The sequence below is a fragment of the Drosophila grimshawi genome, unplaced genomic scaffold (genome assembly GCF_018153295.1).
Source record: "Drosophila grimshawi isolate 15287-2541.00 unplaced genomic scaffold, ASM1815329v1 contig_44, whole genome shotgun sequence".
In the NCBI taxonomy this organism is placed as follows: domain Eukaryota; kingdom Metazoa; phylum Arthropoda; class Insecta; order Diptera; family Drosophilidae; genus Drosophila; species Drosophila grimshawi.
In genome coordinates this window covers 9,697,759-9,721,951 of record NW_025063240.1, presented here as the reverse complement: position 1 = coordinate 9,721,951, position 24,193 = coordinate 9,697,759, and the positions used below count along the sequence as shown (strand labels likewise).

At 42.0% G+C, this 24,193-nt stretch overlaps 3 protein-coding genes across 4 annotated transcripts; 2 read left to right on the top strand and 1 right to left on the bottom strand.

Moving 5' to 3' along the window:
• Positions 1 to 41: 41 nt before the first annotated feature.
• On the top strand, positions 42 to 11,936 carry LOC6558684 (serine-rich adhesin for platelets). The gene is made up of 4 exons (XM_043215350.1): positions 42 to 578; positions 625 to 1,391; positions 1,431 to 5,642; positions 5,696 to 11,936. The coding sequence occupies exons 1-4, from the start codon at positions 42 to 44 to the stop codon at positions 11,934 to 11,936; spliced, it is 11,757 nt and encodes a 3,918-aa protein (XP_043071285.1).
• Positions 11,937 to 12,618: 682 nt separating this feature from the next.
• On the top strand, positions 12,619 to 16,705 carry LOC6558128 (OTU domain-containing protein 5-A). Of its 2 annotated transcripts, none has more exons than XM_001984702.3 (8): positions 12,619 to 13,474; positions 13,564 to 13,631; positions 13,972 to 14,533; positions 14,596 to 14,752; positions 14,910 to 15,112; positions 15,183 to 15,820; positions 16,082 to 16,305; positions 16,372 to 16,705. In XM_001984702.3, exons 1-8 carry the CDS (start codon positions 13,325 to 13,327, stop codon positions 16,464 to 16,466), a joined length of 2,097 nt encoding a protein of 698 aa, XP_001984738.1. In that variant the 5' UTR covers positions 12,619 to 13,324; the 3' UTR covers positions 16,467 to 16,705. The 2 variants fall into 2 exon arrangements, with proteins under 2 accessions (XP_001984738.1, XP_043071549.1); XM_043215614.1 differs by having other exon boundaries at positions 12,681 to 13,474; positions 16,082 to 16,309; positions 16,372 to 16,440.
• Positions 16,706 to 17,551: 846 nt separating this feature from the next.
• Positions 17,552 to 22,599, bottom strand: LOC6557738 (transcription factor SPT20 homolog). Its single transcript, XM_032743106.2, has 5 exons — positions 22,497 to 22,599; positions 19,948 to 20,589; positions 19,728 to 19,882; positions 19,307 to 19,406; positions 17,552 to 19,237 (listed from the first exon to the last, which is right to left on the bottom strand). The coding sequence occupies exons 2-5, from the start codon at positions 20,507 to 20,509 to the stop codon at positions 18,468 to 18,470; spliced, it is 1,587 nt and encodes a 528-aa protein (XP_032598997.1). The 5' UTR covers positions 20,510 to 20,589; positions 22,497 to 22,599; the 3' UTR covers positions 17,552 to 18,467.
• Positions 22,600 to 24,193: the final 1,594 nt, after the last annotated feature.

Sequence of the window (24,193 nt, the reverse complement as noted above, 5' to 3'; positions counted from 1 at the left end):
TTGGCCTACAGATAAAATTGAGCATTGGTAATTCGGAGGCCATGCGTATATTTTGTATTGCCCTCTTGGGCGCTTTCGTGGCACTCGCATTGGGTGCTACCATTCACAAGGAGACTGCCTTGAGCACCGAGAAGTTAACGGCTCAGCCGGCAGCCAATACACCGTGTTGTGAAAGTGTGAGACAAACTCTTTTAGACATTCGTAAAGATATTCGCTTGTGGCTCTTGGATAGACTTTTCGGTAAATTAGTTCTTACGCATGATGATGACTGTGCTCATAATCGGATTACCTCATCAGCGGATTCTTCGGGAGCTGGGCAGAATACCGATAAATTTGAAGCGATCATAAACACTATTAGACAAACGATTCCCAGATCTTCCGGTCGGTTTGACAACGTTATTAAAAGTGAGAGTAAAACAGTTGTAGAGTCTGGGAACTCCGCTCAATCTGGAGGCACTGTTGTTGGAGATGGTAACTCACAACAATCTAGCTCGACAACAACTACAACAACCACCACAACATCTTTAGAAGGATCTGAGAAATCAAGTTCAGTGGTTGATCCCGTTGTGAGGAACAACATCTTCGGAAGAATCAACTAAATCCAGCTCAACATCCAGCGGAGACACTGTTGTTGGAGGTGGTAACTCGCAACAATCTAGCTCGACAACAACTACGACAACCACTACAACATCTTCAGAAGGATCTGAGAAATCCAGCTCATTGGTTGATCCCGTTGTGAAAGAAACAAAATCTTCGGAAGAATCAACTAAATCCACTATTGTTGGAGGTGGTAACTCGCAACAATCAAGCTCGACAACAACTACGACAACCACTACAACATCTTCAGATGGATCTGAGAAATCAAGTTCAGTGGTTGATCCCGTTGTGAAAGAAACAACATCTTCGGCAGAATCAACTAAATCCACTGTTGTTGGAGGTGGTAACTCGCAACAATCTAGCTCGACAACAACTTCGACAACCACTACAACATCTTCAGAAGGATCTGAGAAACCGAGCTCATTGGTTGATCCCGTTGTGAAAGAAACAAAACCTTCGGAAGAATCAACTAAGTCCAGTTCAACATCCAGCGGAAACACTGTTGTTGGAGGTGGTAATTCGCAACAATCTAGCTCGACGACAACAACGACAACCACCACAACATCTTCAGATGGATCTGAGAAACCGAGCTCGTTGGTTGATCCCGTTGTGAAAGAAACAACATCTTCGGAAGAATCAACTAAATCCACTGTTGTTGGAGGTGGTAACTCGCAACAATCTAGCTCGACAACAACTTCGACAACCACTACAACATCTTCAGAAGGATCTGAAAAACCGAGCTCATTGGTTGATCCCGTTGTGAAAGAAACAAAATCTTCGGAAGAATCAACTAAGTCCAGTTCAACATCCAGCGGAAACACTGTTGTTGGAAGTGGTAATTCGCAACAATCTAGCTCGACGACAACAACGACAACCACCACAACATCTTCAGATGGATCTGAGAAACCGAGCTCGTTGGTTGATCCCGTTGTGAAAGAAACAAAATCTACGGAAGAATCAACTAAATCTAGCTCAACATCCAGCGGAGACACTTTTGTTGGAGGTGGTAACTCGCAACAATCAAGCTCGACGACAACAACGACAACCACTACAACATCTTCGGATGGATCTGAGAAATCCAGTTCAGTAGTTGATCCCGTTGTGAAAGAAACAACATCTTCGGAAGAATCAACTAAATCCAGTTCAACATCCGGCGGAGACACTGTTGTTGGAAATGGTAGCTCGCAACAATCTAGCTCGACAACAACAACGACAACCACCACAACATCTTCAGAAGGATCTGAGAAACCGAGCTCATTGGTTGATCCCGTTGTGAAAGAAACAAAATCTTCGGAAGAATCAACTAAATCTAGCTCAACATCCAGCGGAGACACTGTTGTTGGAGGTGGTAACTCGCAACAATCAAGCTCGACGACAACAACGACAACCACTACAACATCTTCAGAAGGATCTGAGAAATCCAGTTCAGTGGTTGATCCCGTTGTGAAAGAAACAACATCTTCGGAAGAATCAACTAAATCCAGTTCAACATCCGGCGGAGACACTGTTGTTGGAGGTGGTAACTCGCAACAATCTAGCTCGACGACAACAACGACAACCACCATAACATCTTCAGATGGATCTGAGAAATCAAGTTCAGTGGTTGATCCCGTTGTGAAGGAAACAACATCTTCGGAAGAATCAACTAAATCCAGCTCAACATCCGGCGGAGACACTGTTGTTGGAGGTGATAACTCACAACAATCTAGCTCGACAACAACTACGACAACCACTACATCTTCAGAAGGATCTGAGAAACCGAGCTCATTGGTTGATCCCGTTGTGAAAGAAACAAAATCTTCGGAAGAATCAACTAAATCTAGCTCAACATCCAGCGGAGAAACTGTTGTTGGAGGTGGTAACTCGCAACAATCAAGCTCGACGACAACAACGACAACCACTACAACATCTTCGGATGGATCTGAGAAATCCAGTTCAGTGGTTGATCCCGTTGTGAAAGAAACAAAATCTTCGGAAGAATCAACTAAATCCAGTTCAACATCCGGCGGAGACACTGTTGTTGGAGGCGGTAGCTCGCAACAATCTAGCTCGACAACAACTACAACAACCACCACAACATCTTCAGAAGGATCTGAGAAATCTAGTTCAGTGGTTGATCCCGTTGTGAAGGAAACAATATCTTCGGAAGAATCAACTAAATCCAGTTCAACATCCGGCGGAGACACTGTTGTTGGAGGTGGTAACTCGCAACAATCTAGCTCGACGACAACAACGACAACCACCATAACATCTTCAGATGGATCTGAGAAATCAAGTTCAGTGGTTGATCCCGTTGTGAAGGAAACAACATCTTCGGAAGAATCAACTAAATCCAGCTCAACATTTGGCGGAGACACTGTCGTTGAAGGTGGTAACTCACAACAATCTAGCTCGACAACAACTACAACAACCACCACAACATCTTTAGAAGGATCTGAGAAATCAAGTTCAGTGGTTGATCCCGTTGTGAAGGAAACAACATCTTCGGAAGAATCAACTAACTCCAGCTCAACATCCGGCGGAGACACTGTCGTTGAAGGTGGTAACTCACAACAATCTAGCTCGACAACAACTACAACAACCACCACAACATCTTCAGAAGGATCTGAGAAATCAAGTTCAGTGGTTGATCCCGTTGTGAAGGAAACAACATCTTCGGAAGAATCAACTAAATCCAGCTCAACATCCGGCGGAGACACTGTTGTTGGAGGTGATAACTCACAACAATCTAGCTCGACAACAACTACAACAACCACTACAACATCTTCAGAAGGATCTGAGAAATCAAGTTCAGTGGTTGATCCCGTTGTGAAGGAAACAACATCTTCGGAAGAATCAACTAAATCCACTATTGTTGGAGGTGGTAACTCGCAACAATCTAGCTCGACAACAACAACGACAACCACTACAACATCTTCAGAAGGATCTGAGAAATCCAGTTCAGTAGTTGATCCCGTTGTGAAAGAAACAAAATCTTCGGAAGAATCAACTAAATCCACTATTGTTGGAGGTGGTAATTCACAACAATCTAGCTCGACAACAACTACGACAACCACCACAACATCTTCGAAAGGATCTGAGAAATCAAGTTCAGTGGTTGATCCCGTTGTGAAGGAAACAACATCTTCGGAAGAATCAACTAAATCCAGCTCAACATCCGGCGGAGACACTGTTGTTGAAGGTGGTAACTCGCAACAATCTAGCTCGACAACAACTACGACAACCACTACAACATCTTCAGAAGGATCTGAAAAATCCAGTTCAGTAGTTGATCCCGTTGTGAAAGAAACAAAATCTTCGGAAGAATCAACTAAATCCACTATTGTTGGAGGTGGTAACTCGCAACAATCAAGCTCGACAACAACTACGACAACCACTACAACATCTTCAGATGGATCTGAGAAATCAAGTTCAGTGGTTGATCCCGTTATGAAGGAAACAACATCTTCGGAAGAATCAACTAAGTCCAGTTCAACATCCGGCGGAGATACTGTTGTTGGAGGTGGTAACTCGCAACAATCTAGCTCGACGACAACAACGACAAACACCACAACATCTTCAGATGGATCTGAGAAATCCAGTTCAGTGGTTGATCCCGTTGTGAAAGAAACAAAATCTTCGGATGAATCAACTAAATCTAGCTCAACATCTGGCGGTGACACAGTTGTGGGAGGTGGTAACTCACAACAATCTAGTTCGACAACAACTACAACAACCACCACAACATCTTCAGAAGGATCTGAGAAATCCAGTTCATTGGTTGATCCCGTTGTGAAAGAAACAAAATCTTCGGAAGAATCAACTAAATCCACTATTGTTGGAGGTGGTAACTCGCAACAATCTAGCTCGACGACAACAACGACAACCACCACAACATCTTCAGATGGATCTGAGAAATCCAGTTCAGTGGTTGATCCCGTTGTGAAAGAAACAAAGTCTTCGGAAGAATCAACTAAATCCACTATTGTTGGAGGTGGTAATTCACAACAATCTAGCTCGACAACAACTACAACAACCACTACAACATCTTCAGAAGGATCTGAGAAATCAAGTTCAGTGGTTGATCCCGTTACGAAGGAAACAACATCTTCGGAAGAATCAACTAAGTCCAGTTCAACATCCAGCGGAAACACTGTTGTTGGAGGTGGTAATTCGCAACAATCTAGCTCGACGACAACAACGACAACCACCACAACATCTTCAGATGGATCTGAGAAATCCAGTTCAGTAGTTGATCCCGTTGTGAAAGAAACCACGTCTTCGGAAGAATCAACTAAATCCACTATTGTTGGAGGTGGTAATTCACAACAATCTAGCTCGACGACAACAACGACAACCACCATAACATCTTCAGATGGATCTGAGAAATCCAGCCCATTGGTTGATCCCGTTGTGAAGGAAACAACATCTTCGGAAGAATCAACTAAATCTAGCTCAACATCCGGCGGAGACACTGTTGTTGGAGGTGGTAACTCGCAACAATCTAGCTCGACGACAACAACGACAACCACCATAACATCTTCAGATGGATCTGAGAAATCCAGTTCAGTAGTTGATCCCGTTGTGAAAGAAACCACGTCTTCGGAAGAATCAACTAAATCCACTATTGTTGGAGGTGGTAATTCACAACAATCTAGCTCGACGACAACAACGACAACCACCATAACATCTTCAGATGGATCTGAGAAATCCAGCCCATTGGTTGATCCCGTTGTGAAGGAAACAACATCTTCGGAAGAATCAACTAAATCTAGCTCAACATCCGGCGGAGACACTGTTGTTGGAGGTGGTAACTCGCAACAATCTAGCTCGACGACAACAACGACAACCACCATAACATCTTCAGATGGATCTGAGAAATCCAGCCCATTGGTTGATCCCGTTGTGAAAGAAACAACATCTTCGGAAGAATCAACTAAATCTAGCTCAACATCCAGCGGAGACACTGTTGTTGGAGGTGGTAATTCGCAACAATCTAGCTCGACGACAACAACGACAACCACCATAACATCTTCAGATGGATCTGAGAAATCCCAGCCCATTTGGTTGATCCCGTTGTGAAAGAAACAACATCTTCGGAAGAATCAACTAAATCTAGCTCAACATCCAGCGGAGACACTTTTGTTGGAGGTGGTAAATCGCAACAATCTAGCTCGACGACAACAACGACAACCACCACAACATCTTCAGATGAATCTGAGAAATCCAGTTCAGTGGTTGATCCCGTTGTGAAAGAAACAAAATCTTCGGAAGAATCAACTAAATCCACTATTGTTGGCGGTGGTAATTCACAACAATCTAGCTCGACAACAACTATGACAACCACTACAACATCTTCAGAAGGATCTGAGATATCCAGCTCATTGGTTGATCCCGTTGTGAAAGAAACAAAATCTTCGGAAGAATCAACTAAATCTAGCTCAAAATCTGGCGGAGACACTGTTGTGGGAGGTGGTAACTCACAACAATCTAGTTCGACAACAACTACGACAACCACTACAACATCTTCAGAAGGATCTGAGAAATCCAGCTCATTGGTTGATCCCGCTGTGAAAGAAACAACGTCTTCGGAAGAATCAACTAAATCCACCATTGTTGACGGTGGTAATTCACAACAATCTAGCTCGACAACAACTACGACAACCACTACAACATCTTCAGAAGGCTCTGAGAAATCCAGCTCATTGGTTGATCCCGTTGTGAAAGAAACAAAATCTTCGGAAGAATCAACTAAATCTAGCTCAACATCTGGCGGAGACACTGTTGTGGGAGGTGGTAACTCACAACAATCTAGTTCGACAACAACTACGACAACCACTACAACATCTTCAGAAGGATCTGAGAAACCCAGTTCATTGGTTGCTCCCGTTGTGAATGAAACAACATCTTCGGAAGAATCAACTAAATCCACTATTGTTGGAGGTGGTAACTCGCAACAATCTAGCTCGACGACAACAACGACAACCACCACAACATCTTCAGATGGATCTGAGAAATCCAGTTTAGTGGTTGATCCGGTTGTGAAAGAAACAAAGTCTTCGGAAGAATCAACTAAATCCACAATTGTTGGAGGTGGTAATTCACAACAATCTAGCTCGACAACAACTACGACAACCACTACAACATCTTCAGAAGGATCTGAGAAATCCAGCTCATTGGTTGATCCCGTTGTGAAAGAAACAACATCTTCGGAAGAATCAACTAAATCTAGCTCAACATCTGGCGGAGACACTGTTGTTGGAGGTGGTAACTCGCAACAATCTAGCTCGACGACAACAACGACAACCACCACAACATCTTCAGATGGATCTGAGAAATCCAGTTCAGTGGTTGATCCCGTTATGAAAGAAACAACATCTTCGGAAGAATCAACTAAATCCACTATTGTTGGAGGTGGTAATTCACAACAATCTAGCTCGACCACAACTACGACAACCACCACAACATCTTCAGAAGGATATGAGAAACCGAGCTCATTGGTTGATCCCGTTGTGAAAGAAACAAAATCTTCGGAAGAATCAACTAAATCTAGCTCAACATCCAGCGGAGACACTGTTGTTGGAGGTGGTAACTCGCAACAATCTAGCTCGACGACAACAACGACAACCACCACAACATCTTCAGATGGATCTGAGAAATCCAGTTCAGTGGTTGATCCCGTTGTGAAAGAAACAACATCTTCGGAAGAATCAACTAAATCCACTGTTGTTGGAGGTGGTAACTCGCAACAATCTAGCTCGACGACAACAACGACAACCACTACAACATCTTCAGATGGATCTGAGAAATCCAGTTCAGTGGTTGATCCCGTTGTGAAAGAAACAACATCTTCGGAAGAATCAACTAAATCCACTGTTGTTGGAGGTGGTAATTCACAACAATCTAGCTCGACAACAACTTCGACAACCACTACAACATCTTCAAAAGGATCTGAGAAACCGAGCTCATTGGTTGATCCCGTTGTGAAAGAAACAAAATCTTCGGAAGAATCAACTAAATCCAGTTCAACATCCGGCGGAGACACTGTTGTTGGAGGTGGTAGCTCGCAACAATCCAGCTCGACGACAACAACGACAACCACCACAACATCTTCAGAAGGATCTGAGAAATCCAGTTCAGTGGTTGATCCCGTTGTGAAAGAAACAACATTTTCGGAAGAATCAACTAAATCCACTGTTGTTGGAGGTGGTAACTCGCAACAATCTAGCTCGACGACAACAACGACAACCACTACAACATCTTCAGATGGATCTGAGAAATCCAGTTCAGTGGTTGATCCCGTTGTGAAAGAAACAACATCTTCGGAAGAATCAACTAAATCCACTGTTGTTGGAGGTGGTAACTCGCAACAATCTAGCTCGACAACAACTTCGACAACCACTACAACATCTTCAGAAGGATCTGAGAAACCGAGCTCATTGGTTGATCCCGTTGTGAAAGAAACAAAATCTTCGGAAGAATCAACTAAATCCAGTTCAACATCCGGCGGAGACACTGTTGTTGGAGGTGGTAGCTCGCATCAATCCAGCTCGACAACAACAACGACAACCACCACAACATCTTCTGAAGGATCTGAGAAATCCAGTTCAGTGGTTGATCCCGTTGTAAAAGACACTTCCAGTTACCCAATTATTCAGTCCGACGAGCTTGTTGAAGATAACGGCACTGACAAATCCGGCTCAACGGCATCTCATCTCAACATCTTAAAGGTCATTGGAGGTGCCAACGCCCGCGAATCCAGCTCATCAACAACAACAACCACGACAACTTCTGAGGGATCTGGCTCATCTTATACTCCTGTTGTTAAAGATACTTCCAGACAGATTAAGACTGTTGTCGAATCTGGAAACACTGCTCAATCCGGACCTGTCAAAGACGGATCTAATTCAAAAACTGTAGTTTCGAGCTCATGGTCGAAGAAGTCTAGCTCATCGAGTAAGGGTTCTGGTCCGAAAGTACAGATTGCTCTAGATTCTAACTCTGGAACTATTGTAAAAGGTGCTCGAGGCGTTATTGGAAATATCATAAAGGTCATTGGAGGTGCCAACACCCGCGAATCCAGCTCATCAACAACTACATCCACGACAACTTCTGAGGGATCTGGCTCATCGATTACCCCTGTTGTTGATAGTACTTCCAGACAGATTAAGACTGTTGTCGAATCTGGAAACACTGCTCAATCCGGACCTGCCAAAGACGGATCTAACTCAAAAACTGTAGTTTCGAGCTCATGGTCGAAGAAGTCTAGCTCATCGAGTAAGGGTTCTGGTCCAAAAGTAAAAATTGCTCTAGATTCTAACTCTGGAACTATTGTAAATGGTGCTCGGGATGTTATTGGAAATATCATAAAGGTCATTGGAGGTGCCAACACCCGCGAATCTAGTTCATCAACAACTACAACCACGACAACTTCTGAGGGATCTGGCTCATCGATTACCCCTGTTGTTGAAAGTACATCCAGACAGATTAAGACTGTTGTCGAATCTGGAAACACCGCTCAATCCGGACCTACCAAAGACGGATCTAATTCAAAAACTGTTTTGAGCTCATGGTCGAAGAAGTCTAGCTCGTCGAGTAAAGGTTCTGGTCCGAGAGTAAAGATTGCTCTAGATTCTAACTCTGGAAATATTGTAAATGGTGCTCGGGGCGTTATCGGAAATATCTTAAAGGTCATTGGAGGTGCCAACACCCGCGAATCCAGCTCATCAACAACTACAACCACGACAACTTCTGAGGGATCCGGCTCATCTATTACTCCTGTTGTTGAAGGTACTTCCAGACAGATTAAGACTGTCGTCGAATCTGGAAACACTGCTCAATCCGGACCTGCCAAAGACGGATCTAATTCAAAAACTGTTGTTTCGAGCTCATGGTCGAAGAAGTCTAGCTCGTCGAGTAAAGGTTCTGGTCCGAGAGTAAAGATTGCTCTAGATTCTAACTCTGGAACTATTGTAAATGGTGCTCGGGGCGTTATCGGAAATATCTTAAAGGTCATTGGAGGTGCCAACGCCCGCGAATCCAGCTCATCAACAACTACAACCGCGACAACTTCTGAGGGATCCGGCTCATCTATTACTCCTGTTGTTGAAGGTACTTCCAAACAGATTAAGACTGTTGTCGAATCTGGAAGCACTGCTCAATCCGGACCTGCCAAAGACGGATCTAATTCAAAAACTGTAGTTTCGAGCTCATGGTCGAAGAAGTCTAGCTCATCGAGTAAGGGTTCTGGTCCGAAATTACAGATTGCTCTAGATTCTAACTCTGGAACTATTGTAAATGGTGCTCGGGGCGTTATTGGAAATATCTTAAAGGTCATTGGAGGTGCCAACACCCGCGAATCCAGCTCATCAACAACTACAACCACGACAACTTCTGAGGGATCTGGTTCATCTATTACTCCTGTTGTTGAAGGTACTTCCAAACAGATTAAGACTGTTATCGAATCTGGAAACACTGCTCAATCCGGACCTGCCAAAGACGGATCTAATTCAAAAACTGTAGTTTCGAGCTCATGGTCGAAGAAGTCTAGCTCGTCGAGTAAGGGTTCTGGTCCGAGAGTACAGATTGCTCTAGATTCTAACTCTGGAACTATTGTAAAAGGTGATCGGGGCGTTATTGGAAATATCATAAAGGTCATTGGAGGTGCCAACACCCGCGAATCTAGCTCATCAACAACTACAACCACGACAACTTCTGAGGGATCTGGTTCATCTATTACTCCTGTTGTTGAAGGTACTTCCAGACAAATTAAGACTGTTGTCGAAACTGGAAACACTGCTCAATCCGGACCTGCCAAAGACGGATCTAACTCAAAAACTGTAGTTTCGAGCTCATGGTCGAAGAAGTCTAGCTCGTCGAGTAAGGGTTCTGGTCCGAAAGTAAAGATTGCTCTAGATTCTAACTCTGGAACTATTGTAAAAGGTGCTCGGGGCGTTATTGGAAATATCATAAAGGTCATTGGAGGTGCCAACACCCGCGAATCCAGCTCATCAACAACTACATCCACGACAACTTCTGAGGGATCTGGTTCATCTATTACTCCTGTTGTTGAAGGTACTTCCAAACAGATTAAGACTGTTATCGAATCTGGAAACACTGCTCAATCCGGACCTGCCAAAGACGGATCTAATTCAAAAACTGTTTTGAGCTCATGGTCGAAGAAGTCTAGCTCATCGAGTAAGGGTTCTGGTCCAAAAGTAAAGATTGCTCTAGATTCTAACTCTGGAACTATTGTAAATGGTGCTCGGGGCGTTATTGGAAATATCATAAAGGTCATTGGAGGTGCCAACACCCGCGAATCCAGCTCATCAACAACTACAACCACGACAACTTCTGAGGGATCTGGTTCATCTATTACTCCTGTTGTTGAAGGTACTTCCAGACAAATTAAGACTGTTGTCGAAACTGGAAACACTGCTCAATCTGCACCTGCCAAAGACGGAGCTAACTCAAAAACTGTAGTTTCGAGCTCATGGTCGAAGAAGTCTAGCTCGTCGAGTAAGGGTTCTGGTCCGAAAGTACAGATTGCTCTAGATTCTAACTCTGGAACTATTGTAAATGGTGATCGGGGCGTTATTGGAAATATCATAAAGGTCATTGGAGGTGCCAACACCCGCGAATCCAGCTCATCAACAACTACAACCACGACAACTTCTGAGGGATCTGGTTCATCTATTACTCCTGTTGTTGAAGGTACTTCCAGACAAATTAAGACTGTTGTCGAAACTGGAAACACCGCTCAATCTGCACCTGCCAAAGACGGATCTACTTCAAAAACAGTAATTTCGTCTACTAAGATTTCGGGTACGACAGGAAATGTTCTAGGTTCGGGCTCTGGAAATACCATTGAAGTTGGCATCGGCCGAAGCGATGTGAGTTTCAATTCCGACTCTTCCACTTTGACTAAGCATACGAGCACGTCACAAGATAATTCATATCAGCCAGGTGTTCTGGGCGTTATTGGAAAGATCGTAAAGAAAGGTCGAGAAACCATATCAGCATCCAATGAAGGAAAAATCGAGACTGGTAATTCGCAGATAAATGCTGGACACAGGCTTGGAATTAAATATACCACTGGCATGAATCAAAGAGGCACAGGAATCGGAACTGGTATTCTGGGCGGCATTGGAAATATGATGTTATCATCCCAAACTGGTAATTCGCAAATTAACCCTGGTCCCGGGCAAGGAATGGGATATTTAGCGGGCATGAAACAAGGAGGCATGGGCTACGGAACTGGGCATTATCCGTATATGTGGGGACCGTCTGGACCTTGGATGCAACATAACCCCGCATGGGGTTATTATCAACCTCAATGGGGTGCCGGAGTCTATCGTTAAATAACGCATGTATAATTGCTTATGTGGATGTATAAAATATTTGACAGCTCTGATTCTTAATTACTTAAAATAAACGTGTATGCAAATCAATATATTTACTACTGTTTTTCATTTAGATAGTGTAGCAGTCAAAACTAATTTATACTTGGCTTGTGATCACACCGATGATATCGATCGATATCGATTTTATATGTTAACTACATACAAGTTGCAGTTAAGTTACAGATGATTTGTTACAGTCTTAGTACTGCCACAATGAACATGTAAACTAAATCTAATAAATTGGGAAATCTGTGGAACATACTGAACGCATTTATAGAGTTCAAGTATTTATGTGAGTAGTATGTTTATTTTAACTTTTTAATAATAAGAAAGAAGCAAACAAGAAATCTCAATTTTCGCTCAACTGTTTCCCTGATTATTGTACGCATTCCTAATTGATAGAAAATATTTACTTAACTGTTTAGTTAATATGGAAATACAATGTCAAAATCAGAGTAGAAAAAACTCACCGTAACAATACCTTAAATGTAACCGTAAAAAAGCCAAAAATGCCATCACTAAGGGCAAATACCGTTTTTAATCAGATGTTCACCGTATGTCGCCTCAAGCTGGCCCATTGAAAATGCCTAAAAAATCCCAAAAAAAAAGAAGAAGAAAAAACTGCAAGAAGAAGCATAACGTGCGCATCTGACAAATTTGTTGGCTGCTGTAAATAAAAAATCGAAGTGACTTTTCTGGATTTACGTGTATAACAAATCAACAAAAAAAATCATAACTAATTCACGCAACTAATAAATACGTTTTTTGTTTTTGTTGATAAGGAACAGTGCAAATATATTACAACAACTAAGCAAACTAGACGTGTTTAATTAATCGTTTCTGCAACAGTGCAGAGACAAAGACGATTGCGAACAAACACCACACACACACACAAATATATACACACACACATACCAAACCCAAATGAAAATCACAAAATTTTCACCATTTAATCTGGCTATGTATTTGATTTCATAGCTGTATGCTTACAAAAAATAAATACTAAAACATAGACAAAATTCAAGGGGCATTCAACAGCAAAAACGAATTATTGAAGAATTGACTGCGTCAAACGGGGAATCTTTCTTTCCCACGCCCCATTCACCGCCCCCAACAAAGAACTCTGTTTAAAAGTGATACCATATACACAAACACACACACACGCACACCCATACACACACACACACATACGCAGCAGAAAAATCTAATTCTGAGCTGGCCACAAAAAACAACAGCAAGCAAAATTTTCCATTTAAGTCGTCGCATAACAACAGCAGCAGCAGATAGACAGGTGCATTTGGAGTCGTCTCTCATTTTGTTGTTAGCTAGGAGGCAGCGACCACAGCATGACAATCAAGCCAGTTAGTGCGCCCGCTGGCAAGCGTGTCGTCGATGCGGATGCCAGTGATGCCCATGCCGCTGGTCAGGTGGTCGCTATCGAGCAATCGGTTGTCAATCAAACCCATCGCAATGTCGTCATCGATGGGCACGGACAGGTACGTCAGACTGCATTTCATATGCATATATATATATATATATATATATATACACGTGATATATAATATATGTATTTGATTCCACACAGAGTCCACAACGGCGTGGTGAAGTCTACGATGAGCTAACGCGCACACATCGCTGCAGTCCACACAAAAGGTGAGTGTCGATTCTATGGAGTAAACACCTTGCAACCATCTGGCAATCAAGTAAATGCTGCAACTTATACAGATGTGCCTTAAAAACATAAGCATTATTACAGCATTATCATTTAAAATAATGCATTATAAGCAAATAATACTATAACTGTATTAACAGCTGTGCTGGTTTATTTATGCAATCTTGATTCGTGACAAATGCATTATAATTTTAGCTATAAAATAGTTAAAATTATATGTATATAATCATACCGAGATCTATATAAAATGCTAAGCTGATTTATTTATGCAATCTAGATTGTATTTTTATATTAATTGGTTATTCTCTCTATTTATTACAGCACTCGCTCGAAGCGTCGCGAACATCTCGAAAGCCATGCCCATCATCACAAACGCGATCGTTTAGAGCGCGAGAAACTCAACCTAAATCATCCGGCTGTTGTGGGTGGCAACGCTGCCGGCGTCACCAGCAAATGCAGCAGCAGTCCACACTCATCAGCGGTGGCAGCTGTCGCTGCTGCCACAGCCACAGGCAACAGCAGTCCGACCATCGCCGTGGGTCGCAAATCACCCGAGCATTTGGGTCTGGGCTGTGCCAACGTGCCCAAAACACAGCAGGCCCAATTATCGCCAGCCGCTGGGGGGAGTCAGCTTAAGGCCGACGAGGAGACATTCTCTGGCTATAATAGCGGCGATGAGCATTCCCAGCCCAAAGAGCGCACCATTTCAGTCGAGGAATGGCAGCGACGCGACGAGGAGTTCGCCAAGTGTATGGAGAAGCGCGGCTACGAACTGAAACCGGTCGAGGAGGATGGCGCATGCCTCTTTCGCTCCATATCGCTACAAATCTACGGGGATGAGGGCATGCACGATGTCACACGGCAGCACACCATGGATTATATTGTAATATCGCTAATTATTTATATAAATATGTGTTTATAGATAATTAATATGCCTGCTTACAGCATGAGAATCGCGAGTATTTTGGTCAGTTTGTAACTGAGGACATCAATGGCTACATCCAGCGTAAACGGGCACGCGATGCACATGGCAATCACATCGAGATCCAGGCCATTTCAGAGATATACAGTCGCCCCGTCGAAGTCTACTGTTATCAGTCGAGTGAGTCAATATAAATATAGATATATTTATAATAGTAATATAATATCAAAATCACAATTGTTAGAGTGAGCAAATCTCGTATAGATCTTATTTCATATATATATAGTTAATTCTGCTAGTGAACTGATTACTAATTCTGATTCTGATACGCTGGCAGCACCCATCAACATCTTCAATTCGGAGCAATCGCAAGCTGGTTATCCACCACTGCGTCTATCCTATCAGCGAGGCTCACACTACAATGCTATACTGGATCCGTACAATGCCACTGTCGGAGTCGGCTTGGGCTTGGCTGGTTACAAGCCCGAGATTCAGACCAAGGAGGCAGTGCGTCTCAGCGAACAGCTCGAAATTGAACAGGTGAGTTGAATGACAAGCCAAGTAGCCAGCACTTTTTTTTTAAATTAATACTTACTGCTTGCCAAACCAGACCATGTTCGAGGATAAGCTAAAGACTACAGACTGGGAAGCCACCAATGAGGCCATCGAGGAGCAAATCGCACGCGAATCCTATTTGCAATGGTGTCGTGATAATATGCAACGTTCGGGCAGCAACAACACAGCCGCCGGCTCGGCCACATCGTCGACAGTGACGTCGGCAGAGGCGCTTACCGATTCGGATGCCTCGCCCTCCAAATACTCAAGCGATGGAGGAGGTGGCGGCGGAGGTGGTGGCGGCATCGGCGGCAGTAGCAGTGTGACCGGCAGCAATACAAACGCCAAAAGTGCTGCAGCTACGCTTAGCAGCTCCTCCTCCAGCGTCGATGATGAGGGCCCAGCCACGGTTGGTTTTACGCTGTCACCGAAAACGCTTAGCCAGTTTACGCACAAGCTGCCGTCCGAGGTTAACGAACTGGGGGGCTACGATAGCGATGCCACGGACATGAGCAGCACCAGCTCTGTGGGCCACTGCGGTGGCAATTCCTCGCCCAACACAGCAGCAACAGCATCACAACGCTCTTCCTCCACCTCCTCCTCCAGTAAATTAAGCAAATCGCAGCGTCGCAGCAATGGGCTGCGCGGCAGCAAGAAACGTCGCCATGAGGCACGTGAGGCAGCCAATAATAGGTACAATAATAGTTATAAATACACAACTGGACAGTTAAATTGATGTGCAGACAATAACTTGGCTCCAAGCACTGTTTTTAGTTAATTTAATATGGAATTCTTTGCATTTTGTAGACAATTTAGATACATTGTATTTTGTATATGATATTTCCACTTTTTTAAAAGTGCACAATTTGTTTTCATTACATCTATTTTATTGTCCATGTGTGCAAATATCGTTATCTCATATATACTTGTATATTAAATGTATTCTGCTTGTAGTGTGGTGGAAGTGCTGGAGACGCCGCAGCGCAAGAGTCCCAAGCGTGACGCGGCGGCGGCACCAACAACACCGCCGCGTGCACACACCCCGGAAGCGGAACAGCGGCCATGCACCTCGAAGCAGTCATCGCAGTCGCCGCCAAAGCGTGTCGATGCTGCACAATCGCCGGCCAAACAGAGCTATTCCAGTTTCTATCAGGAGCTGCTCGAAGCCTCCTACGAGGGTCTGTAAATGCCGTACTTCTAAACACATATACATATACATATATATTACAATCGATTCCTTGCAGGCGTCAATGAGAGCGAGATGCTGCAGCGAGCCATCCAATTATCCACACGCGATTATATGGATGATCAGAAGCGAAAGTATTTGGGCGGACCGTAGAAATCGAAGGCAGCAGGCCCTGGTCTTCTTTTGTACAGTGATTAAATTTCTCTTTTCGCAACGAAAACAAAACAAAAACACAAAACTAACCAAAAAAAAACAGAAACAAAAACTCAAAAATACACACATTATGTGCGACTAATAACAAAACAGCAAACTGTTCAGTGAGCAAGTGTCTCCAGCAGTAGGCACACACTCAAACACACACACACATCTATACGTTTATATATATATATATATATATATATATATAGTACATGAACACATTTTGTTTTGATTTAAGCAGCTGTTCGTTAGCATTAAAAAAAACAAACTAGCAGATTTATGAGTTAATATTCAAGCAGCAAATTTTTGACGTAAGACTTGATGACTCATCATTATCTGCAAATCTCTGCGATGTAGCCATTACTCTCTATTCTCTACTCTTTACTCCACTATCTACTATACCCTCCACGTAGTAGAAGTACCTTTCCACAATTTCATACACTAACCTTAAACTTACGTGTATTTTTTAAATAACTTTACTTAAGCTGTACGCAGGCATGGCTCATTCAATTCAGTATATATATTAAGAACAGCACGTACATATGATAATAAAAACACATACATACATACATGCATACATATACATACACAAAAACCTGCATACATTTACATGAATATTTAAATATAATTGTATTGATTACTTGATTGAATATAATAAATGGTGCATAATAAAACATGATAAGTATTAATTCATAATATTCAAGAAAAACAACATCAAATTGTATACTGAAATTAAATATGATAAATAGCCAACCGATGAGGCCAACTGATGTGACAAAGGATAACAGCAGAAGCAGTTAACTTCAACGAAATTCATTGTCCTCGCTAGGCTTTTTCCTCTGTACACCTGTTTCATCTCGCAGCATGCAGTTATAGTCAAGGATCGGTATCAGTTTGGTTATATCCAGGAGGTGCATGCTGCCGACGCTGACTGCAATGTGTCAGCAACCACAGATGGAGGCAGGGCCAACAGAAGAAATGGCCACAAATGAAAATAATTATCCCAACAATATTGTATTTACAAATGTTTTAATCGGTGTTATCAAAAGTTTTTGTAGTACATTCATAATATCTAATTCGTACTTAGAACTAAATTTCATTTTTTATTTTTCTTTCATTCGGTATTTAGAGTACATAAATAGTTTGCTGCATTTACACCGTGTTTGTGTATATATATATATTTATATATATATATATACATCTGTACATAGATTCGATTTATACAAAAATACATTTCACTAAAATACGCGATTCGCGATATAAAATTATAGTAATATCTTTGCACATTTTGTCTTAAAGTACTTTGTGGCAAATCGGCCGATCAGAATATCACATCGGCGCACTGGGACCTTGATACTTGATACTTGATGGATTCAAATTGTGCAGGTATTTTGCTTAATATATTGTTTAGAAAGGGATCACTATTTCTTACAAAAAGTAGTTTTTAAATTATAAAATAGACAAATTAAAAAGTTGGCAGTTTTATGTCCCAAATTATATATACATCAAATAAGCGTTTTTTTAACAATACTATCACCTTTGTCTTCTGCACTAAAGCTTAAAATACAAATGAATTAAGAATATAGCATTATTGATTCGAACAAAGAATAAGTTAAACAAGATTATGGTCCCAGTTTTATAGCACTTTTACGATTAAGTTTGTGTCACGTATTGTTTCCTAGGAATTAATTGTACAGTGTTTGAAATATTTGCTATTGCATTGCCAAATATCGTCAACGATATTTGTTGCCATATATATATATGGTTATATATATATGTGTGTGTACATCCGATTTGTGTGAGTCAATTAAATTGCGTGGACCGAAAGTTGTATTTTTTTGGATTTTAATTTTAAGCAGCGGCAACAGTTGCTGCCACTTGCCTGTTTGTCAAAAAGTGTGGCAAGGAGTTTGCTTCTTGAATTTTGCTTTAACTGACTTTACAAAAATCATTTGGCTAATTTAACATTTGCTGTTGCTGCTGCTGACCAGTTGCTTGTTGCTGCTGTTGTTGCTGGCTGACGACAATGTGATGTTGCTGCTGCTGTTGCTGTTGCTGCTGTTGCTGCTGCTGCTGCTGCTGTTGTTGCTGTTGTTGCAGCTGCAACTGTTGCTGGTTGGCATGCTGGACGGCAGCGGCTGTTGCCGCTGTGACAACCGGTTGCAACATACTGGTGCCATTCTCGCGCCGCACATGACTATTCAGCTCGGCCTTGACCCGTCGCGCAATATGGGATCGGGTGTGTTTGCGCAGATGATCCTTGCGATAGAAACCCTTGCCGCACTCCTGGCACTGATGCCGCTTCTCGCCCGAATGGATGACAAAATGCAGACTCAGTTGCTCCTTGCGTTTGAAGGCCTTCAGACACACCGTACAAATGTAGGGCCTTTCCGGATTATGCGATTGCTTGTGGCGCGTCAAATGATCCTTACGCTTGAGCGATGCCTGACAAATGTCGCACACATAACGTCGCTCCAGGTTGTGCCCCACCAGATGCACCTCGAGCAGCTCCGGTTCGGGATATGCCACATGACATTCGGGACACATGTACAATGGACTCCCATCCAAAGCGGTGCTCATTCGTATCTCGCCCGGACGCAGTTTGGGCTTACGCTCTTTGGAGCGCTTTTTGCGCTTCTTCTTCTTGACGCCACTGACCGCTGTCGAACTGCTTGCCACTGCCGCCTCCGTTGCCAGTTGCAATGTTGCCTGTTGCTGCTGCTGCTGTTGCTGCTGTTGTTGCTGCTGTTGCTGCTGCTGCTGTTGTTGTTGTTGCTGTTGTTGTTGTTGCTGATGCAGCGACTGCTGCTCCTGCTGAGGTATGCTGATGGTTGTTGTTGTGCCAATCGTATTGATGCCAATGGCAGCACCTGGTCCCGTCTGCACCTGCAGCACCTGTTTAAGGAGTTTTTATTATTCGAATCATTTAATCACAAAAAATCGCCTGTTTTAGTAAATCGCCATTCGATGGTTAATCATCCTATTATTCAGCAAGTATACATTGGAATTGTTGTATTATCATTTTAGTTACTCTTATTATTATTATTAAGCAATATATTTAATACATAAAAGCCGAGACAAACTTTCTCTATTTCGGAATTCACATTTTGTAAATATATTTAAATTAATTTAAAAAATATAGAAAGTTTTTCTATTTAGGGCGATTTACCAAAAATTTAGCTAGATTTCTTTGTGAATATTATTTACAAGTCGTACCACATTCTGCTGTTGGTTCTCCTTCTTGATGTTCTCCGCGGAGTACTTGAGGAAGTGGTGCAGCGATAGTGGCAACGTATTGGCCGGAAGATGCGAGAGGTAATCGGCAACTGTGGTGCCGGGCGTGATCGTCTGCCAGGAGGTATTTTGTAGCACTGTGGCAAGGAAGGGAGGGAGATCATTAAGTGGCTTAAATGGGGAACTGTTTGTCCAAACTCACCTTGTTGTTGTAATATGGCATTGCATAGATCCTGTGTCAGTTCCTGTGGCGCCACCACTTGTTGCTGTTGCAGCTGCTGCTGCTGCTGCTGTTGCTGCTGACCAGAGCCACTCGCCTGCAACGCATCCACGGCGCTTGTCGTTGCACTTGCCGTATAAACAGTTGCATATTGCGGTTGCTGCTGCTGCTGTTGCTGTTGCTGCTGTGTGGCTGTTGCAACCAAATGCCCATTGTATTTATCGCCTTGCAATGCCTCCTCCTGCCCGCTACGAAACTTGTTGCCAGCGGCGCCACTGCTGCTCGCTTGACTGAAGTGCGTCAATGACGTCACCTGCTGCTGCTGTTGTTGCTGCTGCTGCTGTTGATGTTGCTGGTAGCGATTGCTGCTGCTGGCAGTCTCCTGTTGCTGCTGCTGCTGCTGTTGCTGTTGATTGTTGGCCGCAGTCACATCGGCATCGCCGACGGCGACAGCAGCAGTCGAGACCGTCGACACCAGTGGCGACGTTGTCGTCGTAAACTGCGGCAACCCCGGAAAAGTGTTGCCAAACGGTGTAAAATTCATTGTGCGTTCGTTGTGCGGCTCCTCCTCAAGGAATGCGGGTGGAACGGAAGATTAGTTGTGCGGCGTTTACGTCGGAGCGACTGAAAGTTGAACAGGTCACCGATTATTTTATATGGCAAATTATTTAAACTTCTAATTGTTAGGTGAAAATATTCAATTTAATATATATTCTGGGAAATCATAAATTCATTTTGAAATATTTAATTTCTTAAACTCTGTTTAAACTTAAAGCTTGCTAATTAATACCATAGCAGACAGTTAAGATAAATCTATTTGGATTCTATACCTTAAAATTCTTATGCGAATTCTTATCAAATTTGAATTTTGCTTTAGCTAACTACTCCTAAATTTGGAGATTTATGAACGAATTAATAATAATACTAATAAAATTATTGTAAAAATAATAATAATAGTGCAAAAAATTATAATTATAATTATAATAATAATTTTAATAACAGCGAATTTTAATAACTTCAAATAAATTTGAACATGATCAACTCGTCTTTCAGGAATATTTAGCAATTTGCAGACTAGTAAAATTATATGATAAATAAATACTAAAATGTATAAAATATTGTTAGAAAGGTATGCAATTTGTGGGGCAACCTGTGTCGTAAGGTTAAATCAAAAAGAGATATTTCGAATAGACCTTAAATTTTTACAGTTACTTGTGAATGAAAAGTGAAAACGCAGCCGCTGTTATTATTTTGACTGCTCAAACGCGCACTCACAATCCTACTCACACACACATACCCACCCACACACACACAAACACTCAAATGCATAGACTGCTAGTACATACATACACATATACACACACATACATATTTGCCGGCAGCGTGAGCAGCTATAAAAAGAGCGGCAAACCTGCGCGCAATACGAAAAAGGCACGAGCACAAAACTACCGAGCACAGTGGTACTAATTCCATTGCACAAACTGCATGCATTGCTCGAATTAAATTCATACGAAATAAGAAATCATCGCCAATATTATTCACAAAATGTATATATTGATTTTATTTGCATTTATTTACAATTCGTATTTTATTACGCCAAAAATTAATTTCTAACAATATTTATTTTTCGGCAACTTGAACCGCTGTGCAACTGCCCGCTTTCAGTATGTCGGCACATTGTGATTAGGTTAGGGTTGTCCTGCCAGCATGCATGTGTGTGTTTGTGTCTATGTGTGTGCTTTGCTTGTGCGCTATTTTATAACAATATTTCAACGAAATTGCTGTACAATTCGTCACAAAATCAAAAACATTTGATTTATGCACACGTCTAAAACAACAATGAGCTAATAAAAACGGTGCAAAAGTGTCGCGTTAATGGCAAATTTTTAGCCATATCGATTTTCACTAAGTACGCAAATTAGTGTCGCTTTTAATTGAGAGAGCAACACAAGCGCACACAAACACAAACACATAAGTACACATGCCCGCCCACACAGACACACACACAGAGACAAGCACCGCAGTTTTGGACAAGTGTCGTAAAACAATAAGAATCGGGCACATCTTTATTAAATGTGACAAAAATTGGACTTTCACTCGGGTAACCCACGGACTTTTATTTGATTTTCATTTTGTTTTTTTTTTTGTTTTTTTTTTTTGGCTTTCGGTTGAGCTCGTGACACAATAAATCAAACTCCGGAGACAAAGGCAAAGAAATGCCGCTGCCGACGTTGACGTCGACGTTGTCGCCGCAGCCGATCGGCTGGACAGCAATGTGAAAGTGCAACTGTATTTTGGCATACGCTTTTTCCTTTCTTTAGTGCTACGTGTTTGCACACACTCTCACACACACACACGCACACAGACACTGCAGCGTCAGTGAGTCAGAAGAGACGAGCTGAATGCGATTCCCGCGCGGCGGCATTTATAAAAAAAAAAACAAAGAAGAAGAAAAACACAAATGCTTGTATTTGTTCGCCCTGGCTAGGCTGGGGAGTAAGAATGGGAGTGTGTGCCCAACTGCCGATTACCGTTGCACTGCATGCGCTGACGTCGCTGCGACTGCAGACTGCAACTGCAGACTGCGACTGCGACAGCCCCACACCAGACCAGTGCGGAATGTGAAGCGCGTCTATGTCTGTGTCCGTGTCGGCTGCCGCATTCACGACAGGGCCACCTAACGGCGTGTGGCGTAAGTTTGCTACTGACCCGCCGTCATCTCGCTTTTACACTCCCAACTTCTCTCCTTTTTCGGCACGAGACAAAAGCACGAGTCGGGCTGCCGGCATTGTTACACATGTGTTCGTGTGTCTGTGTGTGTCTGCTAGGGACGAGAGAGAGCACAGGACTGAGACAGAAAGCTCGTTCGTTTTTTTTTCTGTTCGCTCTCTCTCTCTCTCGCTCAATATTGAAAGTATTTAGCAAAATTAACGGTTTTTGTTTATTTGTTTGGTGAGTAAACATAGCATTTCTGTTGTTGTTGTTGTAGTTAATTTTTGTAGACACGCAATCAGTAAAAATGAATAAAAATTAGTAAAAAGTGAAATAAATAGGAAAATATTGATATATTAAAAGTTAAGGTCTTTTCAAAGCAGACAGTTAAATCTCATATGTGTGTGTGAATTTGCACATGCATGCACATATGTGTGTGAAGATAAATGCTATTCACATTCAATTATTACAGTATTAGCATATAAAAAAGTTTGTCAAGTGGATTAGCCTCACAAGTTGTTCAATTAATTATTTTTTGTTTACACTCAGTTCGCTTGTAACTCTGACTCTTAATGTTGTTTGGCTCCGTCGATCGTGTGATTTATTGTTTGAACTTTCCGCGCGAACTTCTGACTCTTAATTCTTATTGGTCGCTGGCTGTCGAGATCTTGTGATCTATGTGACTCAAATCAAGTTGATTACATCTTATACTATTTTATTTGTACATACATATTTGTGATTAATTAATTATCAAGTTTATATAAAGTCATTCCTCTGTATATTATGAGAATAATTTCTTTAATTAATTACTATTTTTCTTTTATTTATTTTTATTTTCGTTAATTTTTTCACTTTCATCCTAAGTCAAATCGGTTCATCTATGTAGACAGTTTGTTGATCTGTTCTTGTTTTCAGCTCTAATAATTTATTGTCTAGTTGATGAACTTAAAAATTGTTTCGCTTGCTTAACTAATTCTGTTTTGCATAATATTTATTCAGCTTTCACCTTTGATATCTTATTTACCATATTTTCATTCCGCAAAAAACTTAACAATTGGTTAATGTTAGATAAAGAATCGGTGCACAAATTCTAAGTCGTAGTTCCTTAAATAACCTTGATTCAAATATCAAATATCTTCAATCAATGAAATATATTAATATACCTTACATCTACTCTATGTATGTATGTATTAAATTTTTATATCGAAACATTAAAGTTTATTTTCAATTTAATTTAATGAATTTCTTACTTTTTGTAGTTTTCGTAGTCAACTAAGCCTAGTTGACATGAAATAAACAAATAAAAAAGTTAATTGAGCTCGCACTACATATTCGAGGCTCTTGAGTTGGTCTCTTAAGATTTGGGTCATTCGAGTTCAGTCTGGGTCAGTCTGGGTCATTCTGGGTATGCAGCTATCAGTTAATCAACCACCGAAAATCGCCTGCAATTAGCCAGCCAAACAAATCACGGGTTCACTGGCCACACACACACGAGAATGAGGATGAAAGTCAAGCA